This window comes from Boleophthalmus pectinirostris, unplaced genomic scaffold, assembly GCF_026225935.1.
Source record: "Boleophthalmus pectinirostris isolate CB_2022bp ecotype Guang Dong unplaced genomic scaffold, ASM2622593v1 HiC_scaffold_8, whole genome shotgun sequence".
In the NCBI taxonomy this organism is placed as follows: Eukaryota; Metazoa; Chordata; class Actinopteri; order Gobiiformes; family Gobiidae; genus Boleophthalmus; species Boleophthalmus pectinirostris.
In genome coordinates, this window is record NW_026571515.1 from 26,672,573 (window position 1) to 26,695,300 (window position 22,728).

General features: G+C 39.6%; 1 protein-coding gene across 1 annotated transcript; it reads right to left on the minus strand.

Moving 5' to 3' along the window:
* Positions 1-799: 799 nt before the first annotated feature.
* Positions 800-22,405, minus strand: slc6a17 (solute carrier family 6 member 17). The gene is given in 13 exon segments (XM_020929890.2): positions 800-4,656; positions 5,066-5,228; positions 5,367-5,526; positions 5,601-5,793; positions 5,894-6,086; positions 6,349-6,590; positions 7,225-7,335; positions 8,346-8,485; positions 8,488-8,517; positions 10,009-10,135; positions 11,879-12,036; positions 17,025-17,419; positions 21,955-22,405. Coding segments are annotated over 12 exon segments (2,181 nt in total). The 5' UTR covers positions 17,326-17,419; positions 21,955-22,405; the 3' UTR covers positions 800-4,293.
* Positions 22,406-22,728: the final 323 nt, after the last annotated feature.

Below are 22,728 nucleotides of genomic sequence, written 5' to 3' on the forward strand. Positions count from 1 at the left end.
TGAAGGAATGGAGGTAAAACAAACTGTTTAACTATTATATCACTATAAGGATTTGGGCCAGTGATACGTCACATGTGGGGGGTCAGAGAAGCAGTACAGGGAGCCCCAAAAGCTGTTCATACAACAAGCATAAAAGGAAATTCAGTTTGAATTGATTTTTGCATAATTTATTTGTTTAATCTGCAAATATAATTCATTGTTAAGACCAATATTATATGTACTTTTAAAATGTAAATCTGAGAGGAAAAATATTATGTATTCTTTTGAACTGACTGTAAATTTTAAAAGGGGGCCCATGTGATCATCAGATCAACAGGAAGGCCCTTCAGATTCCGAGAATGGCTGCTGTAGCTCCAGTTTACAGGAATTTAAAGGGGCACGATGTAAGTTTTTAGGTGAAGGGTCTGAAACCTTCTGTGGAAATGTTGTTTTGTCTAGAATATTCCTCAGAAATGTCATAAAATTTTGCTGTCTCCATGTGACTTCAACAAAACTAAGTACTTTTGGCAATAAAAAGGCTTCTATGACACAAGACACATAGACACATAAGTTTAATGCCATAATGTGAAACATTTCAGGTAAAGCAGGCAACATCTTCACTGATTAGGTAATGTGGTATACACTGGATTTGATACTTATGATACTCATGTGAAATACACTGGATTGATACTGATGCTCAAATAAAGTGAACAAACAAATAAAGCCTACAACTATAACATGATCATAATAAATCTAAATAGGGAAAATAAAAAACACAGGCATGTGTTCAGTTTCATAAAAGTGTTTAATTCCACTGTGTTTGAACAGTTTACATTTCTCTTGGACTCAGAAAAGGTTCTGCTTAAACTCTTGGTCCATTCTTTGATTGTTGTTGCTATAGTGAGATAGGAGCCACTGTAATAGTCCCAGTCACCAACACAAGAAGATTGCTTATGCTGTGGCTCCACTTCACTCAACAACACAGTTAGTTTAGCTAGTACAACACTGACAGAAGAAAACACACATTAAACACCAAAAACATATACATTTACTTTGTCTGATGCACACTTCAGTTACTCCACAGTCGCCCAGCTAACTGTTACACAACCACGCACCAACAGCACAAAGCAACAGACACCAAAGTAACATTACCTACAGTACAAAAATCAAAAAATAGTTTAAAATATACAATTATTATTTACACCCTGCCACTCTCACTATAGACACTCATTGCGAATGTACACCCATATATACAGTTTAAATACATTGTCTTAAATACTATAAATAGAACTATGGTTTGGTCACATAGACTAGATCTGTATCATAAATATGCTCTGACTCTACTGCTGTTGATAGGAGCTCAGTGTTATAACTGAGGCAGACTTTAACTTGTTGCTCTGAATTACATCATGCAACACACATGGATGACACACAGAGGCCCTGAAGTTGGAAAAAATAAAATGGGATAAATAAGATCAATATAACAAGTGCTGCTTCCATAAAGAATAAGTGAAAGGTGCATCAGTCAAACTACACAGGATGAGGACTGAGTTCACATGCCAAAGGAACAGGATGCCATTTTAATTTACTGTGTAGATATTTCTCTTCATTTTTCATTCTTTTTTTTTTTTTTTTTTAACAATTTTTCAGCTATTCACTTCCTCATTTGTATTCACTATGGCTACAATTAATTATTATGTTTGCAGTCGATTTGTCTAAGATTAGTTAAATTATTATTTCTATTGCACATCACAATACATTTTATTCCAATTAAGGTTAAGATATGCTGATTGAAGAATTCTAAAGAGATAATATTTACCAATATTTGTTGTGATAACATATTTTGGCATCAGCAGTAGTCGATAAGTCAGATTAATTGTTACTGCCTTAGATTTCGCAGTGCTCAAGTTGCATGGTGATTTATCATGTTTGTACATTAGACCATCAGCATAACAGTGACTGAAATTGAGATCTTAGCATAACCTTTTCCTGCTATGCGAACACAGCCTAAAATTGTGCTCTCCCTATCATTATTGTATAGGCAAAGTAGAATATGATTTATCATTCAGTCATTGTGCCAGATCTACAAGTGCTTTCTAACCTTTACGAGCATGAGGCCAGGTTGTGGAGCAGGATATTTTTGGGGTTCAATTGCCTGTCAGTGACCTCTCAGACACCGGAAAGAGACAACACCTTTATCAGCATTGAAGTTAATGGGATCTACGTCATCTCCACAGTTAAATTAGTACTGATTCAGACTCAGAGGACCTGCATATCCTGTTGTGCTCACCTACATGTGCTTCACTAGTATGTGCTTTTACAATCTACATTTCAGAAATGTGCTGTTCTAAATGAGAGCTCCTATGATAAGGTTAAGGTAAGGTAAGGTACACTTTTGTCCCTGTAAATCTGTCCTCTGCATTTAATCCATCCTTCAATGAGCAGTAAAAAGCTTAAATCTGTATAGCAAAATAAAACTTCAGGAATAACATGTGCTTTGATTAATCCATGCCACCATTTTGTATAGGGATGTTAGAGTAGCCTATTCATGGGTTTCAGTTTCCTGTTATATGAAACATTTCAAGGACATATTCCCATTCAAAACGGTCTTAATTTACACAAAACTATGGTAAGACTATGTGAACAATTATTCCTTATGTGCTAATTGGTACTTGAAATTTGTGCTATGACTATTTTGAAGTTTGAAGTTTAAAATTCGTGTGCTTGACTAACAACCAACTCCAGGGCCTCAACCTAATTAAAGTGCTCAAGTGAATGCAACAAGACATTGGTCCAAATTTAACTGGTTGCACTAAATCAACATAACAACAAAAGCATAAGGCGTGGAGACAACAGAGATGCTCTGTAGGCACCAAACAGCGTGAGGGGCTGTGCAGAACCATATACAGTCAATGTGCTGCTGGATAAGTCCGTTAACTTGAGCGTCATAGAGGAGCACTCATGGCCAACAGAGACACCAAGTGGTCAAAGCTGAGTATTACCATTTAGTAAACACCAAGAGCGCACAGTACATTTTTCACATATCTCTAAACATGTCCTTACAATAATATATATTAAACAAATTAGAGTGTTTACTTGTCACAGAAAGACATCAAAACTGTGTAGTGCCCTTATGTCCGCAATGAGAAAATCTAATAAGCATCTTGTTTGGGTTGAAAATTATGATTATTCCACAACACAACATGGCAGTGAACCTGTTACAAACATTGAGAAAACGCAACAAGGTCAATACAAATAAACTATAGGCTAAACTTTGCTGATCAACAGACAGCACAAAGGTTAAGCAAAAGAGGATGGTTTCTACTCCCTCTTCTCCACCAGATGAGGACCGGTAACTATGGTGTGTCTTTTCCCTGGATAATGCTGCGCTATTTTTAACCAAAGGCAGGGGCACTCTCATTCAGTGGCAGACAGACACAATGGTAAAACACCTCCAGCCTATGTCTTTCTGGTATATCTTTACACACTGGAAATAGACCTCCCCTGCCTTTTTATTGGTGCTTACAAAAAATATATTGTTTTCAATGAAAAGAGACTACAAACAAAATTGTTGCTCTGTGTTAAAGGCTCAGAGATGCTAAATAGCCTACTTGTGCATGGATGGAATTTAGTGACGATACACCCTTTAGTTATGGTATTGTACATTGTTTAACCAGGACATCTTAAACTATTGCACATTCATATTTACAGTAATCTACAGTGGTGGGGAATGCACAGAAGGAGATGGTTATTGCTGATGTGTGATAGGCACAATAACTTTGAGAAATGTGCTTATAGTGGCAACACTGTTTTACTACTAGAAACACTTACTGGTCTGATATAGATGCTTTCTATATGTGAATATTCCCTTATTGGATATAACTTGAAATAACATATTTTCCTTTCCCCCATCCTCTAAAAAGATAGCACAGTAAAGTGAAGAGTCCCCCAAAATACGAGGGCAACAATATGCCTTGAAAAATAACTACTACCTTTTGGTTCATGGACAATGTTGCCCACACCTCAGGCTCACAAAAATCCATATCAAACCACAACTGTGCTGTATCTTGTGTGCTTCTATGTGTCTAATATCTAAGTAGATGGAAATGTGATTGTATCAGCTAAACCTCACTGGTCCTAAATCCCGTTGTTACATGTGGGGATTGGCAGCTACTTGACAGCTCAGAGGTGGGCATATGCAGGTAGCAGTCCATTTGTGAGGTGAAACTAAGAGATTGTGTGAAACAGTGGGCAGTGGACACATCCTTGGCCTTTCTTCATTTGCAGCAGGGATTTTCTGGATCTTACAGCAGATCATAGTTCGGACTCAGGCGACCCTATGTTTTGGTAACCCGTCTTGGTGCTTGTGCCATAGTTAGTATTGGTCATCTCTTGAGTACCTCCAGGGCCCAGATAAGCACGGTGGGGAGGCATGGGAGAGGGGGCCTCACTGGGGTTTTTGCCCAAAATGAAGCGTTGCTCGTCCTGCTCCTCTAGGTTGGAGATGTCCTTCATCATGCCTTTGCGGTAGGACACAGAGAGCTTGTTGGAGCCGTCAGAGAGGAGGTTAAAGCGGCGTGCGATGAAGACAAGAGGCAGAGGGAGCATGGCTATGACAATGAGGGAATAGGCCATGATTAAAGCCCAGGGAGGGTAGCTCTGGAAGTGCTCCATACCCTGGAGAGAAGGAGAAGGGGTGCAATAAATGACTAAGAAATGCTACAGGTTATAAATGATTACTGTTGTTGAAGTCAGCATTTTAGAAGAAAATGCAACTAAAAACAACTTTTTTTTTTTTTTCTTGGGAAATGAGTCAATTCTGTGTTTTCCACCTCTAAACACTATTATAAGATAGCTTCCAACCCCAGTTTCACTTTGCCATCTGAAAAAAGTTGTTCCAAAGCCACGTGCTGGACAATTAATGTGGATAATGATTATGTGCCAAAGGGTTTGTGAAAGCCAGGGATGAGTGAGACAGATTTAAATACCTACTAATTCTTTCTGATGTGTGAAAGTCAGGTAATCCAGATTTAATACAAACTATACGATTTTCATTCCAAACAAAAGTCATTGTCTGAAGTAATACCTCTGACTCGGACCAGGCGTTGTACCCTGCAGGACTAATGGCCATCTCTATAACTGTGGCAACGATGAGGACCACGAGGATCGCAGGTGACACATATGTCCACATGTAGAAATAAAAGGAATAGGGCCTGAAACCAAGCATGTCCTCCAAGTCCTGCATGAACCTGGGAGAAGAAGAATGATGGATAGACGAATATTAAAAAGCCATCCCCAAAAAATTTTAAATGCAAAATGTGATGATGGTTGTAAATACACATTGTATAAAATGGACAATACAAAAGTGTTGATGCCTGCGAGCTGACCTCTTGGTGCCATAGATCCAGGCCACAGAGATGTTTTCTAGGATGACCACCACAGTGAGGGGCAATCCGGCTGAGTAGTCGTCAAACATTGTGACAAAGTAGTTCCCTGAGCGCTGCACAAACAGAAGACCTAACAGGAAGGCAATGATGCAGCAAACCACTGAGAGACAAAATACAAGAGTTAGATTTTTTAATTCACTTGCACAAACCATGATTATCTGACTAATCTCTCACCGCAGAGAATCTCTTTGCGGATCTTGAAGGCATCCAGGATGGGAGTGGTGATACCAGTCATGGTGCCAATCATACTGCCTAACCCCAGATTAATGAGCATAAAGAAGAACATGACTGACCAGAAGGGGCTGGCGGGAAAGTGTGTCATGGCCTCTGTGAAGGCAATGAAGGCCAGTCCAGTGCCCTGCACCGCCTGGAGCATGAGACACAGTGATAGCGTTCAGACAGAAATAATGCTGCAGTAATTCTATTGTACCAGTGCTATTAGCATTTTACTGCTGTTCAGAGCTGACCTTGTTGAGTTCATCCTCCAACACACAGGAGTCCAGCCCCAGCTGCCCAAAGCTGTCCTCCTTCACTGTCTTTATGACGCTGTACATCTCAGCATAGTCCTGGGCCGACAGGTGTGAGAAGTTTATGTGAGGAGGAATCAGCTCTTTGCTAAGCACCCCTGTGTTCAGGTAACCCAGGATCTTCTCAGCATTTCTGCAGAATAAGAGACAAACATCTAATATATGAATAACTAAAGCAGGATTATATTATTCACTTTGGAAATAGGTGTTTAGTGGTACCACTTTGTCACATTGTGAATATAATTAATGCCTTAAAAAAGTCTCTGTTCCTAGCTACACCAGGCACTTTTGCTACAAAGACTGCTTGTTCAATTGCCTAATCTTCCAACGTTAACAATCAACCTTGAGGCATATTTCACCCAAATCAGTATTAAACGTATGAAAGAAGTACTTACTCAACGACACACTTCTCATTCATGACATTTGCTTTGAACCCCAGCACTGCAAACACCACAAGTGTGGCCAGAATGGACGTTACAAAGTTTATAATAGACACCAGAGCAGCATCGAAGTGGCAATTATTGTCCCGTTTGTTGTAACTGGAGAAGGCGATAACACCTCCAAAGCCCAAACCCAGGGCGAAGAACACCTGAGTGGCAGCTTCTCTCCACACCTGCGGCTCCAACATCTTCTCCAACTAGAGACAAAACATACACACAAATATGAATTATGTTCAGCACAATAAGAAAGTCTAAAATGAATTTGTATAAATGTAGAATGTTGCAAAATATTCAGTAAATGTCATCATATTAAAAATCACTCCTGTAAAACCAACCACACACCACAAGAGGGCGTTATGACTCTGAAGCGATCACATTTTCCATTGAATGGGCCTAAATTGCTTTATAGCTCCTGACAGCTCCATCAAACATGCATCAAGGCATACCCTGCATTGAAGGAGTGTCACTAAAATTACATAACTGTCAAATGAACAGATGATAAATGAGGGTTAGGCACCAGAGCAGTGAAAGAGAAGCCTTTTACAACCATCACTGTTAGTGCTGTCTTAATGCAGTATTACTACAAACATTATCATGTCTGATATTTAACGAATTTTACAGTTTGCTCTGAACTTATTACCTTACCAAAAATTGTATTTGTATGAGTACTAGTATTTGGCAGTGTAAAGGAAAGGGCTTTGGAGTTGGAGCTTTTAAGCAAAAACAACATATTTTGCATGTGTAAAGGCTAACTTGATCTTTCTAGGTAATGGTTACTATACTGTGTACTGTACATGTATTTTCCTGGTTCCTGCATAATTTTGTTCTGACCTTTGGGGTGAACATGTGCGCAATCCCATCCACGGCTCCCTTCAGCATCAGACCTCGCACCAGGAAACAGAAGAGCACCACATAGGGGAACAGGGAGCTGAAGTACATCACCTACACATAGAATTTATATGAATTCACTCTGTAACTTTTGTGGATAAATTTAATGGAATACTGTGGAACATTCCAGGGAGATGATCAGGAGTGGACATTCCATCAGAAAAACTACACAGTGCACTTTATATCTACTGTGAATGTATAATTGTGAATCCTATCAAATAATGTATATATTTATATGAGAAAGGGGGAACAATGCATATTAATGAACATTTAGACACTAGTAAATATGCCAGATTATAGTCTTGGGCTACTTTCCATTTGCAGACCCCCTAGCAGGTGGATGGGAGTATATTGTTAGCCTTCATGCATAGACTTTGGCACTATGAAAATCTCTAGGCAACAACATGAACATATCCTACATTGTTCTGGGGAATTGTCACAGAATTCCCACTGATAAACAGATTAGAATCGAACGGTCTATTTTCTCATATGCGTGATTTGTTGTTGAAGTGTGGGCTAGCTGTTGTGCTGCTGTTTGTGAATCAGCTTGGATCTCGATTACAGGATGCTGTTGTTGTAGTTGCTGCCAAAGAGAGCATTTTCCATCTGCACAGTGAGCCTGCCTCTGCCTAGTTTAGCTTAAGCTTATTAATGTTGCATGTCACTCTCCTCCATAATACAGATGAGGGACAAAAATAGACTAGTGCGGATACTGCGGCTTTAAAACATCTTAAAGCCTGATCAAAACCGAGTCAGCAATTTCAAAATGGAGCACTTGCTGAGCACTACCTGGAGTAGCTGAATATTGTTATGATGTAACAGTGTATAGCAGAACAAAGTTATATTATATATTATATAAACAACTGCAGCTATACCCATACAGACCCAATAGACCTCATACAGACCCCATACAAAACCTACAGACCCCATATTGATCCCATAGATCTCATATAAACCCTACAGACCTCATATAGATCCCACAGACCTCATATAAACCCTACAGACCTCATATACATCCCACAGACCTCACCAGATCCCATAGAAACCCTATAAAGACTTCATACCTTCCCCGAGGACTGGATGCCCTTTATTACAGCGAGGCAGACCATGACCCAGGCCACGAGCAGAGACAGAGTCATCTTCCAGTTGAGGCCCCCGGTATCATCGATGGTGCTGGTGGTGTTCAGGGCTTGTCTGTACCAGTGGCCGAGCTCTTGTCGCACTCTGGCTCCACGACTATAAACAGACATTTAGAGAACTTCGTTACAAAATTAGTTGTTGTTTTTCCACAGCAGTGGAAAAATCAATCAGTGATTTTCATCAATGGGCGCAAAAAGAAATGATTAATGAAGTGTTTTCAAAGTCAGTGGTCTGTGTTTTTGTATGCCAGTTTCCTTTCTTAACACCCCTTTTATAATCCATGAATGAATGAATGAATTAATTTTTTATTTATACTTCCTGTAATATATGACATTTTAAGGACTTTTCACCATTCAAACTACATCATATTTTACTTTAAATTATTAATTGCCCTAATTTATCATCATCCTGAAACTACTGAATAGTGTACTGATTAAGTTGATTAAATGTCAACAAATATTGCATAATAATAGCAGACAAATTAATATATAAGTACTGAAGCTGAAGATTGGAGTAAATGTTCTGAGTTACAACCAAAAATAGCAAAGATTAGAGCAGTAATCCCTCTGGGTCCATAATCATAAGCAGACAAACTAATGGAGATAAAGCATGGCGCTCCACCAGAGACCGCTGCCCCATTACCGTCTGATCTTTTCATCCACAAACAGATTTATTACAAGATGAGGTGTGGGGATGTGTGAATAAAGGTAAGTTTTCAGTTATGATGCTGGGTCATGTCCAGATGAGCTGCTCTGATGCCAAAACACGTTTCACAGTCTCTCAGTCTCTCAGTCCAGCTCTGACGCACACAGAGCACCCCCTCCCCGCCCCAGTCTGCGATCCTATCTTACACTGAAGCTGCCTCATCATTTGGACTCGTTAACAACCCTTTAGTCTGAGAGTGGAGCAGAGGAAAGGTCAGGGTGACATGGGAATGGTCAAGTGCTGGGTATGTAGCTTGTGTTACTGTTCTATTACTGTTCAGTTTGACTCAGCAGTGACCTATGTATGTGCATAAGTCTGTCTTTTATCTTTGTGCATTTACAATCATTAAAAATCCACTTGGTGAGAAGAAAATTCAGATTCCTGGGTCACACATATTTGCTCAGATGCTTGCTTGCTTTTATGTCAGATGCTGTTTTCACCATTCGCGTTTTACATAAAGTAAGGCTGGTCGATACGGTGATAAAAATCTAATTGTGATATTTTGCTATTTTTGTAAAAAATACCATACACATTTCCTCTCGAATGCAGCTCTAAGCTCAAACATTTTTTGTCCACCTATGCCTCCTATTGGTCAGCCTGTGTGCCTGAGTGAGCGAGAGGTGGATGTAACCAATTGGAATGAAGTGTGAACATTCAGAGGAGGCAGATGACTTTAGTTACTTCTTCAAGGCAATTTAAAGATACAAACTTCTACATGAATCATTTCAAAAATTTAAATAATGATCTAGCACTAAGAGATTGTGATATACATAGTTTGACATATTGCCAGGGAACAAATCCAGTTTTGTATTTTGTAAAAATACAATTTTAAATTCTATATATGCTAAGCATGGCACTAGAGTGTGTGTACTTTGGACTCACTGGCTTGGCTCCCATTTCTCTGAATGGGACACTCGGCCCAGGGGAGTGGATACTGGAAGGACTGGAAAAAGTAGAAGATGCTCCATCCGATGATGACGTTGTAGTAAAGCCCCACAAAACCACAAACCTGAAGAAGCATGGAGACAGGATTATCAGGAGCATTGGACTCAGTCTAACCATAGGTTCTCAATTCTGTACTTCAGGAAACAATCAGTAAGATTCAAAACGGTACCACTTACAATTTTTTATTTCTATAAAATCTAAAAATAAGAAAGGTTCAATCTGCTCAGTCTTGTTGCTCATTTAAGGTCAAAATTATAATCAGGATTAATGACAATTATTTCAAATGTATTGTATTAATAGTATTTTATGACACTTGTTTCATAACAATATGGATTAGAAAAGTGGCTTTGCTTCAGATTCTGAGGGGCAGAGCAAGGACACATATTATTCTGAACAGCAATCATTGAAATTACTCTCATAAATGAGTTGTTCAATTTGACATTTACCCTGCAACTATTGGCAGATTAACAAAAAATTCTTTGAGTATCAGATTGTCCTTATGCTGGAGAGAGGGCGAAGGACCCACCAAACTAACCCTAAAAACACAGGGCTGACTGGGTGCAGTTATTTCTTTTCTTGAACCTCCAAAAGCGCAGCTCGGAGCCACATGAATTATTGAACTGTTTTCTCTCAGCAGCTCAGACTGGCCCTGGACCACGAGGTATTTATAGCCTTGACTCTCGGTGTGCCACATCGAAGCTGCCACACGCCTCATTGCCTCAAAAATCCCCCCCTCTTTAGCAATAGATTGATCACATGGCTATCAGGCAAAAAGACGACCAGTGGGCATATTGACATTGCAGGATTTACACAGAAAAGGCAGATGGGACGGGCATTCGGAGGGTCACCACTCCTGGAAATGTCGTGAGTGGATTATGCCACAGATTGGAGCTGGAAAACGCAATGCACATTAAAGCACTAACAACAAGGCACGGAGAGTTCAGTGGGCTGTCTAAGCAAATAACATCATGTAATAAGTCTACTGGTAACTGCTCATCAAACATCAATGCAGTTTATGTTACTGTCAGTTCTGAATGTCACTGGAAATCCAACATTATGTCTTGTATGAATACTAGTTTTCACAATGTTATGAAGAATGATGATGGGATTCATTCATAACAATATATATTAGCCATTCTTGAGCTACCAAAATGCTCCTTATAATTTAACCCTGATTATTTTAAATTGCTGTATGATCTAAATTGTTGTATTTTATCTTGCCTGTACTTAACGCAGCCACTGCCACCTCAGTGTGGCGCCTGGTATTCCCACCAGTCTCCAATTCAAGTAGTTACCAGACCCAACCCTGCTTAGATCAGATCAGTAGAGATTCTCAAGGTGTAATGATTGTATATATAAAAAACTGTTGTTTAATAATAAATAATAATTAATACATGACTGTTGCTTTCCTCACTGCTTTTATGGCGACCACAGCCCAATCACTAATAAATGAGCAAAGTATTCATACAACTGAATTTGTTTGGCATAATAATAGGTTGATTAGTACAGTCAAAATCAAAGACGTTTCAGGAGATATAATGAGAACCAGATCTTGATACTATACTGAATGTACAGGTTTTATTGTATATTCTATTGGTTTTCCTCCTTTAATTCAGATGTAGTTTTTATCTTTTTTATCTTTTTTTTATCTTTTCATAAGTCACGAACAACTACACCAAACCAGTCAGTCAGAAAAACAAGTACAAATGTACTGTCTTGTACTTTGACCTGGATGAAAATGAGCCTTCACATATTCCCTGTTCTTAACACAGTGGTCCATTCACATCAGAGTGATCACATGACTCACCATGAGACTGGACACCCCGATGCCCCCCAGCTGAGGGTACACGTAGTTCCACACCCCGATACTGCCCCGCCTGATCCTCTGCCCCACAGCTAACTCCAGGAAGAACAGAGGGATCCCAATGAGCAGCAGCAGGATGAAGTAGGGCACCAGATAGGCTCCTGAGACACAAAGAGGACACAGTAAAGATTAAATAGGCTGCAGAGCTTAGTCCAAAATGCTGTAAAATCACCAATAACAGCAAAATACTGCAGTGTTTTTCCATGTGATATAGTGTTGTTTAGTTTGTTTATTTGTCTGGTTTTCAGTCTCTTTGCATATACTCAAAATCATATAATATTTATTACTATGAATTAAAGGTTAAAGAAATGCCAGCACCAGTAAAAAATTCTGTTCTTAGGACAGGGTTCAGGTAAACTGTGATAGGATTTATTATTTACCACAACCACCACAACAGATTTTTTTTTTTGTTTTGTTGCAATTTAAAATGTGATTCCTGTTTGATTCATTTTGCAGTCCTACCCATAGTTATAGTAGATGATATTTGAAGGATGCAGAAGGCATCTGAAACATGTCAAGGTCTGTGTAAACAGCATTAGTCTGTTAAAAAAAAAAACAACACACACACACACACACAAAAACTTTTATTTGGAAATAATTTTGGAAGACCAAAATTTTAATCTTTAATGTAAGCCGATATTTCCCTTGAGTATTTATTTCCTCACACCCTTATTTAGGCATGTATTCTATGTATTGTATTTGTTTAGCATTATGTCCAAATAAAGCTCATTCGATACAAAAATTGTTTCTGGTCTAAGCTTGAGTCACCAAAGCCCCAGAGAGAAATAAGTGATACACATCCAGTCTGTGCTAATGGATGGTTAACACAGCAGAAGGGACCATCTCTTTGGGTTTGACTATTTCTGTCTTTTCCACAGTTTATCTTCACTTCATCTACACGCATTTTTATTCTGTCCATCTTCATTCACTGCAGCGACAGATACAACCATGTTTTTGCAGACAGAGTGAGAGGAGCAGTCACGTCCACTTGTGCTGACGTCAGACCCGGAGAGCTCCATGGCGACACACCTCACAGATGGGCATCCACAAGGGGCAAAAGACAAATGGCCCTGTGACGTTCAACTCAAAAAATAATAAAGCACACTGCCTTTGTGTGTGGCTATTGAAGGTAATAGCATCCAAACAAAGGCAGAAAGAGGCTTGTATTATTATCTGGATGTTAGAAGTGACTGCTGATGCACTGCCTAGTTTTCATAAAGCTTTGAAGTCTATTTTAAGAAGCGGACACAACACAGGAGATAAAAAAAGTGTTTTGGAGAATAGAAAGAATTGTCACATATTAGTTTCATTGTGGTTGTTTTTCAATTTCCTCAATTAAATATATGGCCTCAAATGGTATCACAAACCTAAGAAATGAAACTTTAATCCAAATATATTTTCTTTGTTTTCTGTTATTCAGTGACAGGTGCAGTTTTGTTAATGCATCATGCTCATGGAATAAGAACTGACCAGTGGTTGAGTTGAGTAGCAAACAGGGGTGGGGCCTTCCATGTTCACTGTTTTCATGCACAGTTTCACTCACAATAAACTTATACTCCAGCTATAAAATCCTGACCAAAAGCTCAAGATCTGGAAATTCCTAAACCCAATAGCTGTACATGTACAACAACTCCAGTTTTCCAGAGCGACACCGATGGATAGGTCAAATTCACTTGCAATGTTTAGTAACAATATCAGGAGTAAACAGAAAAGAACATATGAACCTAGGGACCAAGAACCGAAGGGTATGTACCAGCTACAGGGGAATTACACTCCTGCCCTGGGGCCTACTGACAGAAGTGCGGCTGCCAATCTGCACCATCGGCCCTTTCAACCACCATCATCACTCACGCACACCACTTTCAAACTAGGCAATGTGGGTGAAGTGCCTTGCCTAAAGACACAACAGTAGTTTTTGCCAGTTTTTGCCCCACTGTGGCACCTGATTTTCCCAGTGGTATCCCATCCAAGTACTAACCAGATCCGGCCTTACTTAGATTCTGAGATATGACAGGATCAGGATTTGATAGGCCGGTACTGGGTACTGGAGGGGAGAATCCGACGAATAGTTGAACCTCGGATTCAGGGGGAGCAGTGTGGTTTTTGTTCTGGCAGTGGAGAAGTGGACCAGTTATATAGTCTCCATCGGGTGCTTGAGGGTTCACGGGAATTTACCCAACTAGTCCACATGAGCCGTGTGGGTCTGGAGAAGGAATTTGATCATGTCCCTCGTGGTGTCCTGTGGAGAGTGCTCCAGGAGTATGGGGTTCAGGGCCCTTTGCTAAGGGTTGTCCAGTCCCTGTATGACAGGAGCAGGAGCTGTGTTTGCATTGACAGCAGTAAGTCAGAACTGTTCCCAGTGCATGTTGGACTCTGCCAGGGCTGCCCTTTGTCACCAGTTCTGTTCATTGTATTTATGGACAGAATTTCTAGGTGCAGTCAGGAGCCAGACGGGGTCCAGTTTGAGGACCACAGGATCTCAGCTCTGCTGTTTGCAGATGATGTTGTCCTAATGCCTCCATCAAACCAGGACCTGCAGCATGCACTGAGGTGGTTTGCAGCCGAGTATGAAGCAGCTGGGATGAAGATCAACTCCTCAAATCCATGGCCATGGTTCTCAACCGCAAAAACGTGGCTTGCCCTTTCCGGGTGGGTGGAGAGTCCCTGCCTCAACTGGAGGAGTTCAAGTATATCGGGGTCTTGTTCATGAGTGAGGGGTGGATGGAGCATGAGACTGACAGGTGCAGTGTTGGCAGTGATGCAGTTGCTTTATCGGACCATTGTGGTGAAGAGGGAGCTGTGCCGAAAAGTGAAGCTCTCGATTTACCGGTCAATCTATGTTCCTACCCTCACCTATGGTCATGAGCTTTGGGTAATCATGATCATGATACAAGTGGATCGTGGATACAAGTGGTCAAAATGAGTCTCCTCTGCAGGGTGACTGGGCGCTCTCTTAGAAATAGGGCGAGGAGCTCAGCCACAGGAGAAGAGCTTGGAGTAGAGCCACTGCTCCTCCACATTGAGAGGAGCCAGCTGAGATGGCTCTGGCATCTACAATCAACCATGATCTGGCCCCGGATGAGTGGAAGCAAATGGATGGATGACACACACCTCATAATTTATATTAAACAACTGTCTGAGAGCTCAGGAAAGCAGACTTTACACTTCCAACATCTTATTCATCATTTTGGTTTCAAAATACTATTACTACAACAACTACTACTACTAGATATCTACTTCTTTACAAGTTAATTAGCTTTACTTATCAACAATTACATAAAATAAACCTAACCACAATGAACACTTTCTCATATGAATACCAGTGTAAGAAGTAACAAGCATTGCCAATCAAAATAAAATGAAATATGTTATACCTTGTTATCATTTGTCACCACATAACCATAGGAGTACCATGGTCTCTGCCTCCCCTCATCTCTGATTTAGCTGCAGACACTGATGCTAGGACAAGTGCTGTGGCCCTGGTTTGCACCGCTGACTCGCTAATTGCTTGACAGGATGCAATTTATCACAGACGAGAATGACTCCGCAGCCTTGTGAATGAAGAAACTTTGTACGACAAGGGTAAGAAGTTCAGCAGGGAGGCTTAGACATGTAATTAACCCACATAAAAATAACACCAAAGGATGACAGCTCTAAAAATATGCCACACATTATAGAGTGGATCAGAATATAACGTAAAGTGTATAACTAAACTGGAGAAAACAATAGGGCTGTATAGGCAACAAAAGAAATTCATGTTTGACTAAAAATGTTCATTGGTTGATTTACTAAAAGGGGGGATCTTGCATAAAAACTAACATACATACATACTACAGAGAAGTACTAGCAAAGACCATATTCACAAGTGAAAAGACAGATTCAACTGTCCAATCACTTAAAAAACCCGTTCTAACTCACTTTTCGTGCTTCCTGTTTTTTATTGTGTCTTCAAATGTGTACATGCTCTAGTTGTCCTTGGGTTTAATAGGTTGACAGTGATGAGTCTTGGGAATATTTGTGTCTGAGACTTTCTGAGCATAGCAGCAGGTAACAGATTCACAACACTGTCTGGAGGAGACCTGTCTCTGTAAAATGGTACTTCTTGTCTTAGTGGTTCAAGAAAATGAACCCTGTATATTAATGTTTGATACAGTGTAATATGATGTATCTCTGTCATTGGTGGTTTTCGAATTCTAGAATGTAATCATCTCATAAATCTGTTTTTCTTACAATTTTTTTATATTAAAGAAAAATGTTCAAATGTTCAGCCTTTCTATTTGTGACCAGGACCTTGAACTCACTACATAGTGCACTCCCATCATTATTAAATAGTATAAAACTAAAGGATTTTATGATGTGATCTGAAACCCAGCAATTTCCAATGATACACTGGTAAAGAATAAATTGTGTTTTCATGTTTTTAAAGCTAGCTCTTAAATGGTTTGAACGTTATTAAACAAACAATTAAACCCCGGAGCTCCTGTTCCTATAAATTATCTTTAAGCATCTAGACTCTGGTTGTATCAGTGATTTATAGACCAAACATAGTCTGTAAACTGCACATTTCCAGATCTGACTCAGTATTGTACACTTTTCCTTTACCATGTCTCAGCAGCCTGCAGCATATGCACACTACTATGGTGGCCCAATTAGGATCCGAGCAAAGCCTTCCCAAACATTCAAGCCTTTCATTAACAAACTTTTTTTTTTATAGCTCTAACTACCGTCATTTTCAATTTAAAGTGCATGTGACAGGTTTTCATGCTTTTTCAATATAGATAGTAACTTTGGTCAATATTTAGCAAAGTTCTACAGTCAAGTGGCAGTTTGTGGAAAATAAGTTAAGAAGAAAAGTACAAAAAAGTTGTTGATTGAGGTATGAATAGTTTAATCGTTAATTTTAACCAAATTAAGATGTTGCCAATTTAGCCAAGTTTTTTGCCCTTGTTAACATTATAGTTGTTGTGTACAGTTACGGAATTATCTCTCAGTAGACCTAAAAAAAACTCAAGGTTTTCAGTAAATTCTTAAATATCTTGTCTAACCTGTCATATGCACTTCTATTATATTACAGTTGCTCTAATCTTACCTCCTCCGTTCTTCTGACACAGATACGGAAATCTCCAGACGTTGCCAAGGCCGACAGAGAACCCCACCTGGGCCAGGATGTACTCGAGCTTGTTGTTCCAGGCTGGTCGCCCGTCCTCTGCGTCGGGGTCAGGAGAGGGAAGCAGGGCGCGTACCGGAGCAGTGGACCCAGGACTCAGGCCCATACTCATCTGACTGCTCTTAAAGCCCATGGGATGCTCCAGAGACAGGAGGTCAGCCACGGACTCTGTGACTGGTTCATTGCTATGCTCCTTCTGGGTCACTTTAGTGTTCTTTGGCATGGCTGCGACGCGAGAGGGCCAGAAGGGCAAAGGTGAAAGGTCGAGAGGGGGTCAGAAGGGAGGTAGGAGATTTGTTGTACTTGTTGTTGTTGTACTGTGGAGACAAATAAAGGCACAACTTTTTACAATTATTCCCTATTCACAAATAATCAACAAAAGAAGTCTATCCTTATTATGATTGTTTGTAGGGTGTAGTAATTAGCATATTGATTTGAAGATGTCCTTCCTGAAACAATCCCCTCTGATCTTTGCTGGGGGAAGAACTATGACAATGAGTACATGAACAACAGGAACAACCCCGATAACCAGATTATGTAACTTTATAGTCTTACAGTAGAAACACAACTGTTCCTCTTTAGCCTATCTTCATCTTTATTGTACTTTAGTGAATTTTTATTGACCAGCATTGATTTGGTATGTTATGTTATATGATATGTTAATTCAATACAGCACAAGCCCCTAACTAGACCTTGCTGAAAATGTCTGCTTTGTTGCTGGAAAAGAAATGATGCAACTGTGTTCAGTTACATATTTTGTGGCACTTATCACAGTGTGAATTAACACACAGAACATAAAGAGGTAAAATGCAGACAGCAGATTTTAAACTGAGACAGAACAAAGGGGTTTGTTATCTGCAGGGGACAATATATTTCCTAAATAACTGGAGCCTTTGTGATTTGCTAATTAAGTTTTTAATTCAACTGTCATTAATCTTGCAGCCCTACAGCAAATCACTGTATTAAGTATGGGATCTGCTGTGTTAAGACTTGAGCTGAGACACAAAGTATATTAGATGCACCTAATTTCCTCTTTACTGCAAGAGAGATTAAATATAAAATTATTCTTCCTTGTACCATACTGTTGACAATATGGTTTATATTTAGGTCGGTGGTCATTGTGTGTTTACCAGAGAGCCAGACCTGTCTTAGGAGCTGCAGATAAACTGTGACACTTAGGTATTCATCTAATTCATTTCATTAGACCTGAAGATTAAATTACATTCATTTTACAGCATGGCCATTATCCTCCAATAGAGTCATGTGTGTCTCATGAGCAGCCGCCTGCCCTCTGTGAACACCATACAGCACACAAGAAATCCCCGTAAACACAATGCCTTGGATTAGAAGGAGGCTGATTTTAGTCTTTTATTATAATTTGTCCCTGAATAAAGAATCAGCATCTGAACATATTTAATAACAATCCTTCAATAGCTCAGATTTTAGTTCCAAGCCGAGTGATATTGCATTGTGAAATCCAAATTGTGTGATCCAATATTATGCAAAATTGACTCTTGTGAGCTTTAAGCCATGTTAGAATGTTGTTACCTCCTCAAAAACATACCTGGAATTGTGTTCCACACCTTTTACCTTTAGTTCAGTAGAAATTCACAACATCAGGGCTGAAATTATCCACATAATTCTAATGAAGGTGTATGGATTTCAAAAATGCAGTGGAGCACTTCCTGTATTATAACGAGATCATAAGGTGGAGCAAAGTGTTTCCGTTTGAGAAAAGAAGAAAGAAAAAGATTTGTTCATTTAACACATGTGAATGAAACAAAACACAACTCCAGGTATGTTTTTGTTGAGGAAACAAGATTATAACATAAATCAGAAAATAGCGCAATTTAGGCCTTTTAATAAAATCCTCCAACAGCTGCAATTTCAGTTTGAAGCTGAGTGATATTACATTGTTGAAATCTAGGCTTGTCAAAATCAACACCTAGATCAACATTAAAACTAGTATTGACAATAAATTAATTTTAATTCAGCGGAAAAAGCAACACAGAATTACAACAGAATACTAGACAGTTAATATTTTGTACATTATATCTTTAAAGTATGTGTTTTATAATCATAACCTTTTCTTAGTATCAAAATTAACTTCTACATTTTTTTTAGGACAACAGCTTATTCATTCAATATCAATGAGGTGCCAAGAAAGAGAAAAGCAACATGTGAGGCAGAGATAGGATTACACTGTTGACATTTTGCACACATAAATAATTAGTGCCAATTGTGACCCATTGATTTCCTACTGTTCTAATTGTGGCTATACAATTAAATCGAATGGACTATATGTTTACTGAATTAGTTTGTATGGTAGATTTCTCTCATTAGGCAGTCTGTCAGATTACTTTTAATTTTCAATAAAATACTTTAGGGAGTTTATGAAGTATGAAGGAAATTTGTACTTTTCTATATGTTCATTTAACAATCAGAAAACAAATGCAATATACAAATGAACATATATGTATTTTATAAAGATTCTGTAATTACAATATTGTGTAATTTAGTGTAATCCTAAATGTTAATAATTAAAAGTTAAGTAATTAAAACAGCAACTGGTATTAGTCCAATTAGTCAAATATTCACTTGATACTTTTATCATAAAATAAATGTCCTTTACTTGATTTATACCAGCACAGTTGCTTAATTTGCATTATATAATTCCCTGTGATATATTTCCACCCACACAGCAAAAAATAATTTCACAATTAGCAATCATTGTTCAACCATGAAATTCACGCCAGGCTCTGGTCTTCAGGAGACTGGTGTTTGTAAATTACATAAAATCTGAACTGAAATCTTTGGCATTTACAGCTCATTAATTAACACCAAATGTCAAACTGTGAAATATACTCAACAGCAACCAGACTGCAACTCCATTCACTGTTACAGCACCCAAAAGACATTTAAAGATTGTAGATGTGAGCTATAGTGGAGTTGAGCCTTGCAGAGCATGTTTGTAAAGGATAACTCAGGATGACCTTGGCATAGACTAATAAAACATTATTTGTACATTTCTTCATGATTACATACATTTTTCATACATTGTTCCTGTATCTATGTGCCTGTGTCTGTCTTATTCATGAGGTTTATGTATAATTAATTTGATGTTATTTCTTTTAAGATATACTATGTAACATTACTGGTTCCTGCTCGTCTCTAAGGAGATGTTATCGCTTTGTCAATAATGTACCACAGTATGGCATTACTGAGTCACTACCACAGATCTGACCTGTAATTTACAGGTAATATCTGTGCAGAGATGACCCCACTCAAAGAACGCATGATATAGCATTACAAACACCTGTAACTGAATAAATAAATGCAAGATGAGTTTGATGCCATATTGTGAAACACCCCAGGGAAAAGATTTCCAGGGGGACAAGGTGTTGGACCATAAAGTTACATAGTGCACCTACCATTAAAATAATAATGCTGATCAACGCATGAACAGTTAGCACTCTAGCCAAATGTTTGTGTCTAAGTGAGAAAAAGTGTCTTTTTTCTCAAACAGGAAGTTCAGCCAAATGTAAAAACAGTATTGTGTGATGAGTATTATTCTCAGAGAATGACTTGAGGCAGTATTTGGACTAAGCCCACTCAGTAGTAGCACGCACATGGCATTCCTCAACAGTGGGCCTCTGTAGTCACGACACAGCAGCAGCATTAAACAGATGCCTGCACAAAGTTATGGGGGATTATTTGAACTAAAACGTGTTCTATAAATTAGCAAACAGGGACAGCTTGGCAAAGTTTACTGCTGGGAATAGTCTGGAAGTATTGTTAGTAACTGTCCTATTTATGTGCAATTATAAGTTTGGATTATTTTTTACTGGTTGGTCTGCACTTGATTTTCTAAATTGAAAGATTGAGCAATAACTTGATGTGTCTGATGATGTAGTGAGAGGCAGATGGCTCACTGCAGTGACAGCAGGACATCATGTACAGGGGACAGTGTTGAAGCCCATGAGTCCAGCAAACTATTTGTGTTTTCACACCATGAGAAAAGTGTGACAATGCAATTTCTATAGTTAGTCTGTCTGTTAAGTACACCTTGCACATACATTCTTGGAGTGTGTCCCCAGCCTCACAGTAGTGTTAATGATGCAACAACACAGGTTGTCTGTTCTCTACAAAGATGAGCTCTCCACTTTTATCTCAGTCTGGTTGCTAAGCAATGGCTCTTCCTGCAAAAATGAAACCCCATCCGCAGCAGCACCACAATATCCATTAGAGGGAGGCTACAACAACTTGCACTGACACGTTTGAAACCTGTGCCAGTGGTTAAACTGGCATTTTTACACCCAACACACACATAAATAACTGGTGCTTAGTTGCCTTTTTAAAAGACGCGGTTGGGTGGGTCACAAGTTACTTTTTGTCAGCGATGGAGAGGCAGCCAGAGGAAAGGTGAATATAGCCCAGGTACCAAACAACACCTGCACGCTCAAGCATCCCCAGACGAGTCCAGTCAGGCCCCAAACCACATTCGGAGGAAGCAACCTCTGACGCCTCCCCAAGGTCAAACCAACATCTTAATGCAGAGATGCAGGGAGATAGCTCACGGCACATGGCGCGAAGTAGATGGATGCCATAACCGAGCATCAGATTTGGCCCCACACGCAGCGCTATGCTATCATCGCGAACAGGGAGGATTTTATGAGCAGCGTCAGTCAGTGTAGAGGGGAATTGTACACTTGTCAGGTGAAAGATGACGCTGGCGTGTCCCTGAATCTGGGTGATGTACGATGGCAAGCCCCCACTGTTTTCTATATTCTATTACAGCCACACAACGCAATTCGTATATGTTAAAGCCCAACTGTATGGCATTGGTACTCACCTTTATGTAGGCAGTTAAAGATGTAGCGAGACACAGAGAATCCTAAACCCCGTGATCTTCATTCAGTCTACGCATCCGTACGAACATCGCCGCGCGCAATGGAGAGATGCTTCCCAGTCACTCACACAGAGCGCGTGGCGAGTAAAGTCTGACGCAGTAACCAAACGCCTTCTTCAACTTTGCTCAGAGTCAATGTACCAGCCTGGGTAAAGTAAGGAGCGCTAATGTTCCGCAGCTCCAACAAAAGTCTTCCTCACATACGCAAGTATACCTCCTGTGTCCACGTGGTTTGGGCTATGTTGTGGAATAAAACAGGTTCCCAAAGGATGGCAGAATTACTATGGCAAGTCACGACGACGTCTGACGCAAGTTTGAGTCACCCGCTCGAGGACGTCAGCAGATGATCCCAAAACATCTGCAATGTTCTCAGGTGGGTAATATCAAGCCGAACATCGATAACAACATTAGACACATGATACGAGCTGATGAAAAAAGCCAACATCCCACACCTGACTCTGCAGCGCGCAGTGGAAAAGCTCTTAAGTCTCTCCGAAGTAAGGACAGGAATCCACTCATTTAAATGCCTAATAGACATATCAGACAGGCGTGAAGTCCTCTGTAGTGTGGGCTAAAATAGGCGCAAAAAGTCAGACTTCTTTAATGGTTGTAACTCCAGTGAAGATAATTTGTAGCACAGTCATTTTTCTCTTTGACACCAGCAATTTATTCTGTCCTTGGATTTATCTGGCAGCGCTGCACTCCGCTCACTCCCTG